Genomic DNA, 16,777 nt, shown 5'->3' with positions numbered 1-16,777 from the left:
ATGTTCTATATAAAATGTTTCGTAAGTTAGGGTTGTAAAAATGTCTGTCCATGTGAAAGCTTCTGTGAGTTTAGAAATAGCTGATTTGATTTGTATGTGAGAGCGGAACCTTCTTTCCCGTTTGGTTGGAGGCCATCGCGTCCGGAGGGTTTAGCGGTGACACAGGAAGTAACTTCAAGTCAGCCTGAGACAAGTAGGCTGTAAATCGCGAGCATATCAAAGGGTTTTCGTCAGTAAACGGAAACATTTCACATCATTTGGAGTTGTGGTGTATTGGTTATTCAAGATGCTGATCAAAGTGAAGGTAAGGCGGTCGTTTCATACACGCTCACGCTTTTCCGCGGGCTCGTAGCTGCTGGGTTTGGTAGCCCGCTAACCCCAATGACCGGCTCGCTAATTTAGTTTTCGGCCGATGGGGGGGTTGTAATTTACACGTGTCTCTAAAAAACGTATGTCGGCCTGGTTTTTAGCTCAACGGGCTCTTGGCGTGTAGCTCTTCGGGTAACGTCAGTACGCGTCGCCGTTCAGTTCAGGAGCTAGTATGTTGTTGGATAGCTTGCTAACGTGAGTGCAATCACCAAAGCAGGTTAGCCAGTCCCTCCGCCGGTGTTACAACATGTGTGTCCCTGAGGAATTCTGTGATGCTTGAGGACACGCTACAAGATAAGCTGGTGCCCTGCAGCTATAACTACTGCCCCCATGTTCTGCTAATGCTGGGATGAAACAAGACGTTTGGACGACGTCACTCTGGTAAATTGCGTCAAGGATAGTTTGACCCCCTAGAACTAGAAAAACAACTGACGAATCAATAATGGAACCATTCATTGAAGCACCCCTTGCTGTCAGAGAGTGGCGCCCCTCATGTCAAACATTTGCAGCAGTATTATAGGTCACACAATCTGGTGTGTGTGACCGTGTGTGAGTGACCGTGTGTCGATGTGACCTTGTTTACATTTCGTTTTTCAGACTCTCACTGGAAAAGAAATCGAGATTGACATAGAGCCCACAGACAAGGTGAAATACAATTTTTTTTTTCTAGGATAGAAAAACGACACACACAAACCCGTCTAGCTGAAGTCAATGTACCATTTCTAAATGTCTTGTTTTTATGTGAATGAAGGTGGAGCGGATTAAAGAAAGGGTGGAGGAGAAGGAAGGGATCCCCCCACAGCAACAGAGACTCATCTACAGCGGCAAACAGATGTGAGTCCTTCACCTCCTGCATGGCCAAACCATCTTGCTCTGTAGCTGCTGCGAGATGCACCCATTTCCAAACAGTTATTTTTCTGAACCATCTTGTGCTCTCTCTCTCTCTCTCAGGAATGATGAGAAGACAGCTGCGGACTACAAGATCCAGGGAGGCTCGGTGCTCCATCTTGTGTTGGCGCTACGAGGCGGCTCCACGCCGCGCTGGCCCTGCATACGCCTCTCTTCGTCATGAGTGCCAACGCTTTCCGTGTCTCGTCACCGTCTAACCATGTTTCAGCAGAGAGATCTGAAATCTCACGCTCCCGGGCCGACGTGAAAAAAAATATTATAATCAACCAACGACGGCAACAACAAAAAGAAAGAGAAAAAAAGGACGTTCTAATTCCTTTGTAGATGTTTTTTTTGTAAACCCACATTGGCTTTTTGAGTTTCACCAGTTGATGCAGGCATCCATGCAGTACAAGACAGTTTAAAAACTCTTTTTGCTTGTGAATAAATGCTGAAGTTGAGTGAAGCGTTGTCATCTAACACACACAACGCCACTGAGGACTCTGAAAACTGATTTCTTTATTTATTTTTATTAGAAAATGTCGCAAAACAAGATTTAAGACAATTGACGTCACTTACAGAATACACCTCTTGTCATTTTCTTTACAGTTTAGTTAAGGTGGTGATTTGAAACAGTCTGGTAGAGATGGAAATCCATTTAGAGCACCATTGCTGACATCCAGGAGTGTTTTTAAAACGTGAGGTCCGTGATCGTGAGACGAGTCGTTGTGTTATTGAGGCGACACACTGGCTCCATCTTAAAAAGGTGTGTCTTACGGCGTCTTCCTTCTACAACAAAGGGTTGTGTTAGGTTTTCCCAAAGACTGATCATCTAATTGTGCTCACATACTTAAAATCTGAAATGTACATCTTGTATCACTATACAGTCTTCAGAAAAATACAATAACTCCGGAGCCTCTGTAAACAAAAGACGGGGAGATACAGGGAGGCAAAAAGAATGCTTGAATGGTAATGATAAAAAAAAGGTGTTCAATGACTGCCTTGCTAGCATTCCAAACCATTTCCTGGACTCTAAAACCCAAATGTAATTGCATTTGTTTTGTATGTGAGGAAAAAAAACTCAGTTATCGAGGGGATGAAAGGCACGAGAAATAATTGGGAGGAGGATTATCTGAGATGTTCGGCTGAATGAGGCGGAAAAAACTAAGCAGCGTTCAAACAAAAACCTTAAATTCACGTCAGCGTTTCCCAGTGAGAATCCAGTGTACTGGATTAGAGCCTATTGTAATAGTAATGGTTCATTGGTAGGTGATTAGCTGCTTTTCAACAAGGTGAGGATGGTAAAGGCAAATGTTAGAGAAAGGGAATCTCTTTAAAGAGGAAAATAAACAAGAGAGCTGCGGGAGGACAGTCGATCTAGTGGTGCGTACTGAGAGGAGCATGATGTGAAAACGTACAATCAGCTGTAGCACAAAAAAAAAAACCTGGACGGTACAAAATTCTACAGGCAGAAAACTCATTCGCTCATTTTAGTGTATTATGAAGGCATATTCCAAACTCGTGCCATATTTATTAACACAATCAGTCACATTTACACTTGGATTCCAAAGGAAGGGCGAAAGAACAGCGTTCTTCAGCCGGAGAAATGCAGACAAAATCAGGAATTTCAGAAGCAGAAACTTGGACGATCGAGTGGAGGGTGGGACCGCAGAGAAGAAAAATAAACTTTCCGTCAATGAGGGGCGACGCCTGCTGACTCATCCACAGGCCGTTGTTATAGTCCCATTGGAGTGAGTGTCGGCCGTCAGTGGCCGGCAGCGTCGAGTCCGGGGAAGGAGTCGATCTGGACAGTGTCCTGAAAGGCCGACGCTTGGTGAGTGTAAGATATGCGGACCCTCATCTTCAGGTTCACCTGGACGGGAGAGGAGTTAGTTAGAACTGGCTCTGCTTCAACTGGGGTGGGAACAAGTGGAACACACACACACACACTTTGTGGGAGTTATGTGACAATTTGGAGATAAAATGTGAAGATTCTAGGGTTGTCACGATAACAAAATTATGACTTCGATACGAAACCTGCCACAGATATCACGATACCGATACTTACGGTACGATACCAGAATGAAATACAATGCCACAAATACAATACAATACTGGTATATTTATCTATAATAGTAATAAATAAAACATCTGTATGGTTCTCTTTTTTACCAGCTTGTTCCTGCCCAGCTTTTTGAACTCTTAACCAATGGCATTAATATTAGCCTACAGCAAGATATTAATGAAAACTATATGGTGCCATCATAGCATTGATTATACAGAGCTATGTTGGCCTATTACCCGTATCTGACCAGATGACTAAATACTTCTTTCCATAAGTATGGGCAATTGTGTTTGAGCCTGAAAGGTGCTTTGCCACGTTTGACGTGTTGCCTCCTTAGTCGGTGTGGCTTTGAAACAGCTTTTGCAGACGGGCCTCTGTGTCAGTGGGCTTTCCTTCACAGTCTGGAATGTAGCCAAAGTATTTCCAGATTTCACTTTTAGCCTTTTTCTTTTTCTAACAAGCCGAGGACGGTCACAATCGTATCGTTTTTAACGTACGGGTACCGCGCTACCTTTTTAGTATCGATATACCGTGCAAGATCAGAAGATTCTAATGTTGTAATTTTCCAAACTGATCCATCTTTTACGACAGAAACCGTTGAGTTATTTTCGTCCTGGCTGGGTGACCTGACGGATGGGAATCATAGTTTTATATATGTGTGTGTGTGTGTGTGTGTGTGTGTGTGTGTGTGTGTGTGTGAGAAACCCACCTTGTTTGGGTTGTTCAGGACCACCATCTGGGTCACCTTAGCTGCGCCTCGTGCAGGAAGAGAGTCCCCACTGGGAGCCTTCATGTGTAACTGGACACTCTGGGGGAGAGAGAAATCAAATAGAACTTTGTTCAGCTCCGTTTGCTGCACTGATGCTGACCACCGAGAACACGGCAGGGTCGGAAACCTACACCCTGCAAGCAGCGGTGCCATCAATGAGGGGACAGAAAACATTGGCAAGTGGTCCGACATTTAGTGGCCACGTGTATTTGGAGGAGAAGCCAAGCGTGTAACGTTATACCAGCGGAAAGAATTACGAGCGACCAAGTCACTTGTTGAAATGGCCTCTGTGAACGCGAGCATTTCTGATCGGCCCTGAAGAGCTCGCACACGTACCCATCTGTGTTTATTATTGATGCCATAACATTTACTTAAGTCACTAGTCAACACGGCCACTTGTCAAACTGAAACATCGGTGTCGCTGTGAAACTGTCTGACTTCTGTTGAGCTTGTCTTTTAAAATTTATTTTGATGCCGCTGGCGGTGAAAAAGATGTGTCTGATCAAAGGAGAGGGAGACCAACCTTGGGCACGGCCGCCTGCAGGGTGAAGCTGCTGATGTCAGAGTCGGTGGAGTTAGAGGCCGTCAGTGTGACCGTCAGGCCCGTGTCCGATTGCTTCTCACAGGTCAGAGTCAAAGTCAAGCCGCCTTTGTCGTACACTGGCACCGGAGGAGCTACGAAAAACAGACGTTTATTATTTTAAAAAACGGCGCATTCCTTTCAACAAACCGATAAAATAAAACAAACACAGAGCGTCACCACCGTGGGAGATTTAGGGAGATTATCTGAAGGCTTGATACAAGTTCCAGTCTCTCCACTCTCCCCCAAACTTTGCAGTCTCTAGTTTCAGTTTGGTACTAGAGAGAGTGTGTTTGTGTGTGTGTGTGTGTGTGTGTGTGTGTGTGTGTCTCTCAGAGGGTCACACCTGGTGTGAGCGGGGCAAGCTCCAACCCTCCCAGTAGATCCAGGAGGTCTCCTCCGGCGGTGCTGGCCGCGTTGATGCACGGGCCGGGTACCGTCCCGCCGAATGCTGGGCTGGGCTGCAGAGTCTCCTCCGAGCCTCCGAGCAGGTCCAAGAGATCACACACCTTCAAAACCCCCACAGACAGGAGGAGGAAATAAGAACACATTGCTCCGTGTATATATATATTCAAAGCGAGGCTGTGTCAACGTTATGTGAATGCACCCGTAGCTGTACAACCCGAAGAAGAAGAAACCAGAGAATAGCTTTCAAGATGACACTTCTGTACCTTTCAGTTCAAGGTCTACAAATGCGTCATTACTTGTGTATTTGTGCGTTTCATCAGAATATTGCAGCTAAACTGGTTTGCTGGGCTACTCTCTCTTCTATAAAAACACACACAAATCCATTTTCCACCAGATCAGCTCGGCTTCTTGAACTGCTTGCGTTCAGGATTCGTGCTTTTTACAACATATTTTAGTACTAACTGCAGCTGCCCTTATAAACTATGTACTGTAGCATGCAGTATGCATTCAACTGGGACATACCAAGTCCTAATAACATGGCACCTTGACCTTCTACCTCATATCGGCAGTGCATGGAATTTTGTGGGTCAGGATAGCCAGAAAAGCATGCTGGCTTGCACATTGCAAAATGCAACAGGACGGAGTAGACGTCACAGATCGTGCGACAGATCACGAAAAAAAACTGCTAGTTTCCTGCCGGAAAACCAGTTTTTCGGCTGCCAAACCAATACATTTTTTTGTCGTAATGGGTGGGAAGGTTCAAAGTAAGGTGCGTGAACATGAACTGAGGCCGTTCCATGTTGGTGCAAAAGGGGTGAAAGAATGAGGCTGGCATACTAAAACAACTGTCAAGAGCCCAGTTGCTTCTAGTTTTAGGCCAATACTTAGCAAACTAAAGCTTTGCCTGAGGAAGGGTGCTGACACACTGGTAACAGCTATAAGACGGCTTGGAGCCTGAACTGATGATGCTGGAAAAGTTATCGAAGAAATATTGAAAAACAATAGCTCCTCCAACGGAAAAGGGCCAGAGGCAGATATTGAACTGGCAAACCCAAACAGAGGTCATCGGCCCAGCCTTGACTAAGGTCGACGCAACGTACCTGGTTGGCGGGTTGCTGTGGCGGCAGCAGCGGCTCCCCCTGCTTGAGTTTGGCTGTCGGGATGTCCTTGGTTGACTCTCCGTTGGTATGGCCCGGGGAGTTCTTCTCGATCACAGGCATCCTCTCCAGCACGGCGGCCCTGCAGACAGAAGAAAACGTCCCGTCGTCTTTATGGCCAGAAAAAAATAACTAAAAGACCTGCTTCTACCATCAACACAACTGTAATCACAATGAAAAGAGTTCTCGGGAAAAAAACAAAACATAAAAAGGAGTTGACTTCCCCATGGCGTACCGCATGTGGTCATATTTTTTGAACAGGGCATTGTATTCAACTGCCCTCTGCTGGAGCTCCACGTCTATGCAGCTGCCATAGATGCTGACGATGCTTCTGATGCGACTGGCACGGGTGAAGTGAGGAAGAGAAAGACCAGCAGTTAGATCACAACCCAGACATCACTGCAACATTCACTGTAACTGTATGCTAGACCCTCCAACCTCAGTAATAAACTTAAAAACTATACGCCATATGAATCTAATAAATACATCCAGCCACAGCGGCCTGTTCCCGTGCTTTTTAACGGTAAGTGTTTCTCACTCCACGTTATCGGTGATGCGCGTGCTTAGTTTCATGGTGGCGGTGAGAGCAAAGCCTCTGGTTGCCGGTGACGACATGTGCGACTGCAGAACCGTTTCCAAGGCGTCCAGGGCGTCGTCCTCGGTGACCTGATTGAGAGACTTGGTCAATAAATACAGTGTCTGAAAGCTGACAGCCTTCTTTAAAATAAATATATATATATATATATATATATATATATATATATATATATATATATATATATATATATATATATATATATATATATATATATATATATATATATATATATATATATATATATTCATCTGGCTGATAATACATCACATTAGCTGAATGATAAAGAAACTGAGCTGAGGACTTCAGAGGACCTGAGAATCAATTTGGTCTGAGAGTGTTTGGCCTCAGCAGAAAAATATCACATGAGCTGCAAATGTAAAAATCTTTCACGATCGAGCAAAAGGCTGAATCACAACCACTGATATTGAACCATTTCACAAAACTGCGTGGGTACCTGAACCGGCTCAGTCTCCTGACAGTCTCCTCGGAGCAGCAGGTCTCCATACTCTCCGATGCACCAGCACGCCACCTGCACCAGCGATTGCTGCATACACAAATGTGACACAATCACACATCTACGTATCCACAAAATAAATAAAAAATAACAGGAAGTATTGCTTTATATTTTGGGAAGACAGCAGTTTGAATCATCAGAGCCACTTTTCCCTTGAATTCACTGGCGGTTAATGTGGTGGAATCGCTCATCCGACTTGCTTCCAAAAATAAACCTGGTTGCATCAGCCAATTTTAAACCGAGAGCCTTGCTATTATTCTCCCGGCCGGGGAACCAAAGCTGCTCTGTTCGCTTTCATACCAACACAAACATTCCTGAAAATGAGAATGTGCTCACGTCGCTGGCGTTTTGAACTAGGGTTTCAGTGTCTTGCTCAAGGACACTTCGACATGCAAACTATGGGGAGACTAGGAATCGAACCAGCTACCTTGAGCTACAGCCGCTCTTAACCCAAGAGGACGTCTGTCAAAAAACTCAATCAATTTTATGAAGTTAGTAAACTCAACTAAATGATAATACAAATTATAATCATCCCTTTTGTCGAGCTTAACTGTGACATATTTGATTAAAGTTCACATCTTGCCGCGCTGATCTTAGACCAGTTGTAGCATCACGTTTTAAACATGATTTTTGTTTCATTCTTTTACCCAGGATGGCTTCAAAGGCAGGAAACATTAGAGTTTGGGCTCTCGTCTTAAAGAGTCACGAGTCAGTGGATCTATGTGTCTGCTTTGCTCACTGTGAGAGAGTGTGTGTGGACTCGCTGACCAAAGTCTCCTATTTATTGTACGTGAAGTCCTTCTGGTCCTGACACCTATGGCAAGGTTCCTGTTCCTTTCCTCAAAACTGCATTGTAATATTTTGCTTTTTTTTGTTTGTTAGATGCTACTTAAATGGCCCTTCAATGAACTGAGGTAATGGCAGGGGATCTAATCTCACTTTAGCACAATTTATGATAAAGGATAAGCGGGGAGCCAGATGTTATGGATTTAGTTTAAGAGCAGGAAATACACACACACACACACACACACACACACACACACACACACACACACACACACACACACACACACACACCTGAGAGATGTCCGTGAGCAGAGCGCGGTAGAGCTTGTGGACGGTGTAACAGTGCAGCTCTGAGGCGTTGGTGATGAGCTGGATCAAGTTGGGCACCGTCTCATCTCTCACGTCGCCCCCTGCCTGGTAGAGTGGAAATCAAGAGTGAATAAAACGCACACAAACATCAAAATCCATTAGCTAGACAGCTGGCCCAAGTATTTGGGTCGCCCGACATTCCCTCCTAGACACAATGACCTCACTTGGAGGCTTCACATCCCAGCTTGTTTACATTTTAAAAAGGACATTTACCGATCTCGTTGAAGCTACATTTCATGCCACATCTCTATCAATCATCTATAATCGTCTATATAAATGCAAACTTAGTATCTCACAGCATACGCAGCCCTCACACATATGGCCCTTGGCCTCTACACTAACCACCCGGTGCACAAATGACGGCAGCGGGACAACCTGAAGTGAGTCGTGAGGGACTCCCATGTGAGAGAGGGCAGCAGGGCGAGTGGCCCGGTCTGTATTTACCGTGATGAGGACATGCAGCATGGTGTCAATGTGCCAGCGCTGGGAGGGAGCATACCTGACAGAGACAGAGACACACACACTCTCAGTGGTGCTTGAGGGCGAGTCACACACACACACACACACACACACACACACACACACACACACACACACACACACACACACACACACACACACACACACACACACACACACACACACACCTGCAAATCCATCCACAGAAACGAAGTGCATCAAGAGGAAGAGTGTGTACAGCAGAAACACAGAGGACTATTCATCGTCTAAGAGCCGCTTAAAGGGACAGAACGCGTCGTTGAGAGCGGAGACAGACACAGAGTGGGACGTGAAGCCACACGTATACAGAAGCACAGAGACCTTTTTTCTTTTTTTTTATTACGGCCTAAACACTTCAACAGCTGGGCACATTAAATGTATTCACATGCACACGAGCGCACGTGTGCTCCCATGCACGCGCAAGGTGTACATGCACGTAGCCGTGTCTGCGCCGTGTCATTCACCTCTCTGCGGCGTTGAAGATGCCGCTGGCAGCGTGCGCCCTGAGCTCGGCTGGGCAGGAGGAGAGGAAGAGGAGCAGCTCCTTCATCATGGAGCGGACGTTGGAGGCCGACACCAGCGCCAGGGAGAGCTCCAACGCACGGCTGGAGGGATGGCAAGAGAGGATTAATGTTGGCGAGTGTGTACGCAGGCTGCACGCCTGCCCTTTAGAAAAAAGACGGCTGCAACCGCAAGTCCGGTGCCATTTCTCTTTAAATTCAAAATCTAAATTTAGACTGCCGTCGCTTCTGTGCTGACGCAGCCGAGAGGCCAGTGTGTTCTCAACTGACCGGACGCAATGGTGCAGTTCAGCCGCTGCAGAACAATGTTCGACCCCTCTGCATCTGTCAACATCCAGAGCAGGAAGACGCTCCCATGTCTACAGAACACACTCTGCTGACGTGCTCTTGAGCAACACACTGACCTGATAGTGGCTGAAGGCTGCCGTTTGGTATTTTACCTTTCTATAAAAGGCCCATGTAAGGAGAACCAATTAGGTATTGCTCTCTTCTCGTTTTCATTAGTGGAGCTGGAAATCCTCGGGACGCTCACGGTGTAAAGCTATTATAATATTTTGTCCTCATAATCGCAAGGCAGGTGATTACGTGATGACCGTGAAAAAACATTGATGGTGCATCAATGTGTCTGTGCAGCTGAGGAGAAAAAAAAGACAGTATTTGTTTTTAAGCATGAAATCAAAACGTATACTTTTGGTTTTCACCACATTATGAAGAGCTTAACATTTTTACAGGAAGTTGACATCACAGTGTATCAATTATGTATTGATGCACCAGTATCGACAACACATCACAAGAGACTGTATAACGTCGCATCGTAATATTAATATTAAGTCCCACCCCTACCAGTTGTAAGGTGCTTGCTATTGAATGGCTAACCTTCATTGTTTTGAACGTAAACACAATGGAGCGATGGTCAAAAGTGTGAAGCAGGGAAAAAAGTTGACTACTACTACTGAAAGCAGCTTTGAGGTGCGCCCAGGAAATAGATGCAGGAGCTGATTTGATTCGTACGTGAGCTCCCTGGAGTCTACTCATCTTTTCTATCAGAGAACAAACAGGATCAATAAACAATTATGACAACTAAACCTGCTCCATCAATCACATCCTACTGCTTTTTTATTTCGTGGAAGATACATATGCTTTATTTGGACGTGTGATGGGGTTTAGAGTAAGAAGATACCATCAAACTGTAGTGTACGGTCTTGTTAGTGGGATCAGAGGAAGCCAGTGGCGCCCATTGATCAGCATCGCTGTCTGAAAACACCTGTACACAGCACTTTTATGTCCTCTTGCTTTGTTGTATCGAGAGGAGGGGGAGGCATCGAGTTACTACTTCTGATGAGAGCATCAGAAAACAAGGATATTATTACATACGTTTAGAGAGCTCATCTGCATTTAGGAAGATCAAATGATTTTCCACTTCAAACGAACTGATTCCGTTTGAATACTTGACATTGGAAAAGCGCAAGTGTTCAGGTTCCCTGAACATCTGGGACATAAAAGCTGTGCCTGGCGAGCAAATAGAGAATAAAGTTGAAAGTTACCGCTTGACAGACGCGTCCTGGTCCTTCAGGCAGTCCACTATGGTTCCCCGGTGGCGCTGCACTGCATTGTGGTCCGTCCCGACGATCTTTTGAAGAGACGTCATGGCAATGTACCTGGACACGCACACGGAACAGCCAGGAGAGGTGTCATGTTTTCTGCTTCCTGCTGAGTCATGGTGATGGGGCTGTGAGTGGGTGTGAAGTGCAGCAGAATCCATCCGACAAACAAATAGCTGCTACAACATGATTTTCCTAACAGTCAGCTAACAATCAAGAGCAACTGTCGGCCCTGTGTAAACTTAACTTTGCTCAACATGGCGAGATAAATAATTAATCTTTCCACTTGAAATGTCTCATGGACTGTTTGAATATTTATGTATGCACTGGAGAGATGCTATCTATCCAGGCAGGTCTCGCAGGAATAAAACCAGTCCTATTACTGTCAAACAGCAGCAGAAAGACTCAGGGGGCCCTGCAGGTAAAAAAAAGCAGACAGGCTCACCTAGCCACACAACCCCTATTCCAAGAAAGAACAGCATAACAAAACCCTGAGGAACCTGTAACACGTCTCCACACTGCCTGATAAAAAAAAAATGACATGGCCCCAAAATTGAGAGATCAGCATTAACAGACAGACAGCTTCTGGAGGAACGGCTCCAGGGAAAGCGATTAGTGAGCTCAGACTGACAGCAGTTTCTCTCTCTGGCTGGCTTTGCCGTTTGCCTTGTGGAATTGAAAAAGGTCAAATGAGCCTGAGAGGAAAGAGGGAAGGACTGAGGGAGGAGGCATCACGGGGAAGAGACACAGGAATGCGAAGCGACACTAACCGAATGTTCCTGTCGTTGTTCAGGAGAAATCTTCCCAGGATGTTCACGGCCAGAACCTGTAGCGTAGGTGAAATGAAGCATCGTAGACAGTAATTAGGTGACATGACACATCCCCGGTGTATGAAGGTGGTCCAACGCGTGAAAAGGGCCGCTCATCTCTCACCCTGAGGCCGCTCTCTGACTTTATGTCCAGCACGGTGAGGACAGTCTCGTACAGCACGGCGTTGCCCACAGTCTTAGTGCTGTCGGTGTTGGTCGCCACCTGGACAGCAAGTAAAACACACATTTATTTATAACAAGTACTATGTCTCTTTTTAGATAAATATATATTTTGGGGTTGATTCAAGCAAGCACGATTAGAGATACCCATGATTGCTAAATAATGAATGAAACATGAACAAGAAAAGCTTCATCAATAGAAATTGAGAAATACAGAATGTTTCAGCGGTAAAAAAACAAACATTGTACCTGAGCTAGTAGGTCGTTCATAGCGTCGCTGGCTCCTTCGTTGTTGCGGCCGAGGATTCTCAGCAGCTTCAAGATGCGCACCTGAGGATGGAGTCCGGAGAGAGGGAACAGACAGCAAGTTATTTCGGTGCACAGCATCAGCGAAAAAGGTATGTGCGTGTTAGAGGCAAAGAAACTGAACGGCAGAACAATATAAACAATGTATTAGCAGTCCGTAACTATTTCTTTTAAATAGGTCCCGTGTGTTTTGATTTCAAATGTTAACCCGAGCGCTCGAAAGTTCCTGGTTTGCATTGAGATGAAATTAAATCTGTTGACTTTTGTAACAAGGTCAGAAAAAATTATTCATTCCAACAGATAAGATGTCTCTGATGTTATCTAAGTGGTTTTGCTCGATAATGAATGTGAAGTGCCCATTTAACTTAATTAACTACATTAATTAGGGAGATATGATCCTGCAATATGATCCCACGGGTCCATGCTGACCTGCAGGAAGGGGTCGCTGATTCCTGCCACGTCGTGTTCCGGAGAATAACCCGAAAGGACCAGACCTTTCATGATCTGAACCAGATCCGGCACGGTCTGGAAATACACGACACAAACACAATGACAGCATCCAAGGAGAGACATTGAACTCATCAGATCAAGGTGTGGGTGTGGGTGTGTGTGTGTGTGTGTGTGTCCCGTCCTTCGTACCTTCCTGAACCGCTCCAGTGTTTCTGGATTCCGCTCACACAGCTCAATGATGAGCACCACGGCACCGTGCAACACGCCTGGGGAGAGATGGGCGCAAGGGTTGGAAACGGCATTCGCGAGGAGAGCTCGCAGGTGTGAGTTACGGAGGTCCACTTACCGTGGTTCTTCTCGGAGAGGAGGGAACGAGCGACAGGCGCAAAGAGCTCCCCTAGTTCGTGGACTTTTCTCACAATGTGAACAGCACAAAGAGCCGCCTGGAAGAACAGCGGAGAGCGCTTAGTCAGCACTGTGAGATCATTAGCACGCTGAGCAGAGTGACAGTGGAACGGCTTTAGTTTTCCCTGCTGACGACAGATTGAAATCTGTGGACAACAACTGTTATATAAAACACATCAGTAAATAGACCTCTTGTGAATGTGGAAACTATAAAAAGGTTGATTGCCATCAAGTGGCTAAACAAGACAACTAAACACCATCACGCCAACTAGCATGCCTTTATCTAACTTATCCATCTTATTATATATTGAATATCATTATGGCCTACTGGTGCCCACCTTCTTCTTTATGTAGGAGTTGGATGCTCGGAGCAGCCGGTCAATCTCTGGTGCCAGATCCCTGCACATCTCAGCTGAGCCCATACAGGCCAGCGTGCACAGAGCCAGAGACTGCACATACTGGTTGCTGTGAGAGAGGTCACTGGAGAGAACACACACACACACACACACACACACACACACACACACACACACACACACACACACACACACACACACACACACACACACACGCACACACACACACACACACACACACACGCACACACACGACGACAGTGAGTGCGAGAATGTTGGACTGAAATCATAAAAGAATACCCCCCCTCTCTGGTAACACGTCATTTAACCTCCTCATTTAGTATTTATGAGATGTATATACATAGTTTATAATATGCTACTACACTGTATAGTATAGTATGACGATATAAGGCTATTTTAAGTTAAGCATTCGTAACTGGTGTATGCAGATATAATGAATGCTTGATAAATGATTACATTATATATGATTACAGCTATGTTGTATTGTCTTATCCAACTTTCATTATTGGTAATACACCTGCAGAAGATGCTTTATGAGAGTAAAAATGTTAATAAATACGTAACAGTTTTGTTTATTTGATAACAACTCTATTTTAACGCACTATACGCCATTTATTAAATAATTATCAAACGAGCACAATTATTTTGCATTGCACTCCGAAAGCAATGTGAGATGGACAGTTAAAGAAAGAAACCATGCAGCAGAACCAGAGATATCGTCTGCATTCTTCTCCCTTGTCAAAACCTGGCACTTAGATTACCCACAATGCAACTCAACCACCAACAGTTTGGTTGGAGACTCGTGTGTGACGTTAGCAGCTGCTATTGTAGCCTCAAGCTTCCAGCTAAGCAACCTCACTTTTTATATTTTCCTTTTAAAACTTGTAGTCTTCAGCCACAACAAACGCTGACTCGCGTGACATCACTTGAGGCAATTTACAAGACTCCCTCTGGGGGTCAAGACCTGTATACAGACGTTGATGTGTGGACGTCACTAAAGGTTCCCCTTTAGTTGTTTATGAATGCTAAATCCGGAGGTTAAAATAAAAAAGTGTTACTGAAAATGCGAAATACAAATGTTGTTGTTAAATGTGTTTTCCTTACTTCTTGATGGAGTTAGTAATGAGCAAGCTGGCGTCCTGCTTCTCATCCAGCAGCATCATGGCTCCGAGGTATCCCACGCGCTTCTCGCTGTAGCGAGGGCTGGCAATCATCCGAACGCACTCCATCTAGCAGGAACAGCAACATCCCCCTTTAAATGTCAAGTGACTGGAAAAGACTGACACAACCGATAACCCAGATCATGCCCCGGAGACATTTTCTGCTCTTTGCTCACTCCAAGTGGAGGTCAGCTTCCGAGCAGCAGCCCTGAGAGCTGAGAGGGATTTAGTGGCACAGTTTTTTTTTTTATTTGAACATGGGTTTGTGATGCTGCTGACTTTGCTTGAGGGAATTAACCACAATTCATCGTATTCTCATGACACGGAAAGTCTGAAAAAAGCAAAAAGTGCAAGTGCATAGAGCAGTAACAATGCGAATATCATTAGTATTAGCTCCGTCACTCGCTCGCACAGATAACACCTGTGGGGGCTCCCCGCTTAGGACATCGTGGCTGGATGCTGGGTCTGCCCCCCTCCTCAACACAAGGACAACTCAGCGATGTCTTGAGACCCAGATCCTCCAGCTGCGTGATGCTTTCTGACCCCCGCTAACCCCCTTGACACACAAGCAAACCCATGACGGGCATTAGCGCAAAAGCTCCTCACCTGACCAAAGTGAGCCGGGTAGCCCAGCATGTGCACGTAGAGCAGCTTGGCCAGGGTGTGCGATCGACCCCCATTGTCGGCCTGCCTGAACTGTGCCCGGATGGCTGCACACTCCCTCTGGATGACACCTCGCTCCTCACACTGCGTCCTCGCTGACCTGATGGCCCGGATCATCTCCTGCAGGGGCACCGATGGAGACATGTCTGTGTGTGTGTGTGTGTGTGTGTGTGTGTGTGTGTGTGTGTGTGTGTGTGTGTAGATGGGGAGGATGCATGTGTGTGTTGGGAGAATGTGTGGTGGTATGTGTGCATGTGGTGTCATGGACAGAAATATTAGAAGAAGAATTAACATAGAACAAACTACTCTACTATGCAGTTTCACTGTTAATGTATTCACTTACTGGTACTGAAAAGCCCCCAGGTGTGTGTGTGTGTGTCGCTAAGGTCATGACAAAGCTGTTACTACACTATAATAACTCCCCCATATCTTTAGAGGAGCTGCGCACAAGGTAAGTGTGTATATTTATTTATTAATTTTAACTCAACTGTTTAAACTACTGTAACTACGTTTCCAGTCTGGTACACTTGACTCCTACTGACACTGTGCTGTACGTCACGTCATTCACGCCATGCAATGAGTTTCCTCTCTCGACGTGACTTATTTTACGTAACACACACACACACACACACACACACACACACACACACACACACACACACACACACACACCTGTATATCTGCGTTAGCAGGACGCTAAAGGTGCCGGTCAGTGAAACGACGAGGCTAGTAGCCGAGTGACCGGATAGAGCTAACCTAACCTGTCAAGCCCCAGTGAGGGAGCGTCGAGCTCGCGTGCTAGTGGCAGTTCGTCTATGTGACGGAGGGAGCTCCGGAAATAACCACGTACCTCTTCACCGTACGGAGAGTCGCCAGTATTTAAAAAGTAAACCGGTTCAACAGAACCTCCTCTGACACAAGGCAGCAGTCAGTTGGCTGGAAACCCTAAATACTGTGTATCCATACAGTCTCAACGGAACCTCCCCCCCCCAGAAAAAAACATAATAATCACAAAGCTTCCGGTCACAACTTTCAAAGTAAAACTCCGTTTGATATGCGTATTCGGAATATGACTTCAACGATATTTAGATAACATGAACAATCAAACAAAAGGGTCAGATACTTGGGTGGAGGGGTCATTATGCATGATTTGATCACTAGGTTGGGGTATGCAAGTTCGAGGGCACTGTAGTGTATTGTTGGAGCCGCCTCACTGGTATGAAAAAAAAAACGCATTGGTAAAGAGCCAGGGTCACTGCCAGGCAGTCATAAATATTGAGATCATGAATGTAAATTCCCCCAGC

At 45.6% G+C, this 16,777-nt stretch overlaps 2 protein-coding genes across 2 annotated transcripts; one reads left to right on the top strand and one right to left on the bottom strand.

The window, feature by feature from the left end:
* Positions 1 to 161: 161 nt before the first annotated feature.
* Positions 162 to 1,718, top strand: nedd8l (NEDD8 ubiquitin like modifier, like). The gene is made up of 4 exons (XM_079228073.1): positions 162 to 304; positions 967 to 1,014; positions 1,121 to 1,203; positions 1,321 to 1,718. Exons 1-4 carry the CDS (start codon positions 287 to 289, stop codon positions 1,439 to 1,441), a joined length of 270 nt encoding a protein of 89 aa, XP_079084199.1. The 5' UTR covers positions 162 to 286; the 3' UTR covers positions 1,442 to 1,718.
* A 63-nt stretch (positions 1,719 to 1,781) lies between these two features.
* On the bottom strand, positions 1,782 to 15,617 carry ap1g2 (adaptor related protein complex 1 subunit gamma 2; the record flags this gene model as incomplete). The annotated part of the gene is made up of 21 exons (XM_079228061.1): positions 1,782 to 3,130; positions 4,032 to 4,130; positions 4,615 to 4,766; positions 5,018 to 5,180; positions 6,180 to 6,318; positions 6,472 to 6,576; positions 6,775 to 6,902; positions 7,289 to 7,378; positions 8,426 to 8,548; positions 8,948 to 9,002; positions 9,466 to 9,606; positions 11,067 to 11,180; positions 11,894 to 11,949; positions 12,057 to 12,155; positions 12,362 to 12,442; positions 12,848 to 12,943; positions 13,058 to 13,134; positions 13,215 to 13,311; positions 13,612 to 13,753; positions 14,755 to 14,879; positions 15,417 to 15,617. The coding sequence occupies 21 exons, from the start codon at positions 15,615 to 15,617 to the stop codon at positions 3,023 to 3,025; spliced, it is 2,391 nt and encodes a 796-aa protein (XP_079084187.1). The 3' UTR covers positions 1,782 to 3,022.
* Positions 15,618 to 16,777: the final 1,160 nt, after the last annotated feature.

The sequence above is a fragment of the Taurulus bubalis genome (assembly GCF_910589615.1).
Source record: "Taurulus bubalis genome assembly, chromosome: 1".
NCBI classification, from domain to species: Eukaryota; Metazoa; Chordata; class Actinopteri; order Perciformes; family Cottidae; genus Taurulus; species Taurulus bubalis.
The sequence above is the reverse complement of the archived record's forward strand: the minus strand, read 5'-3'. Positions and strand labels throughout refer to the sequence as shown.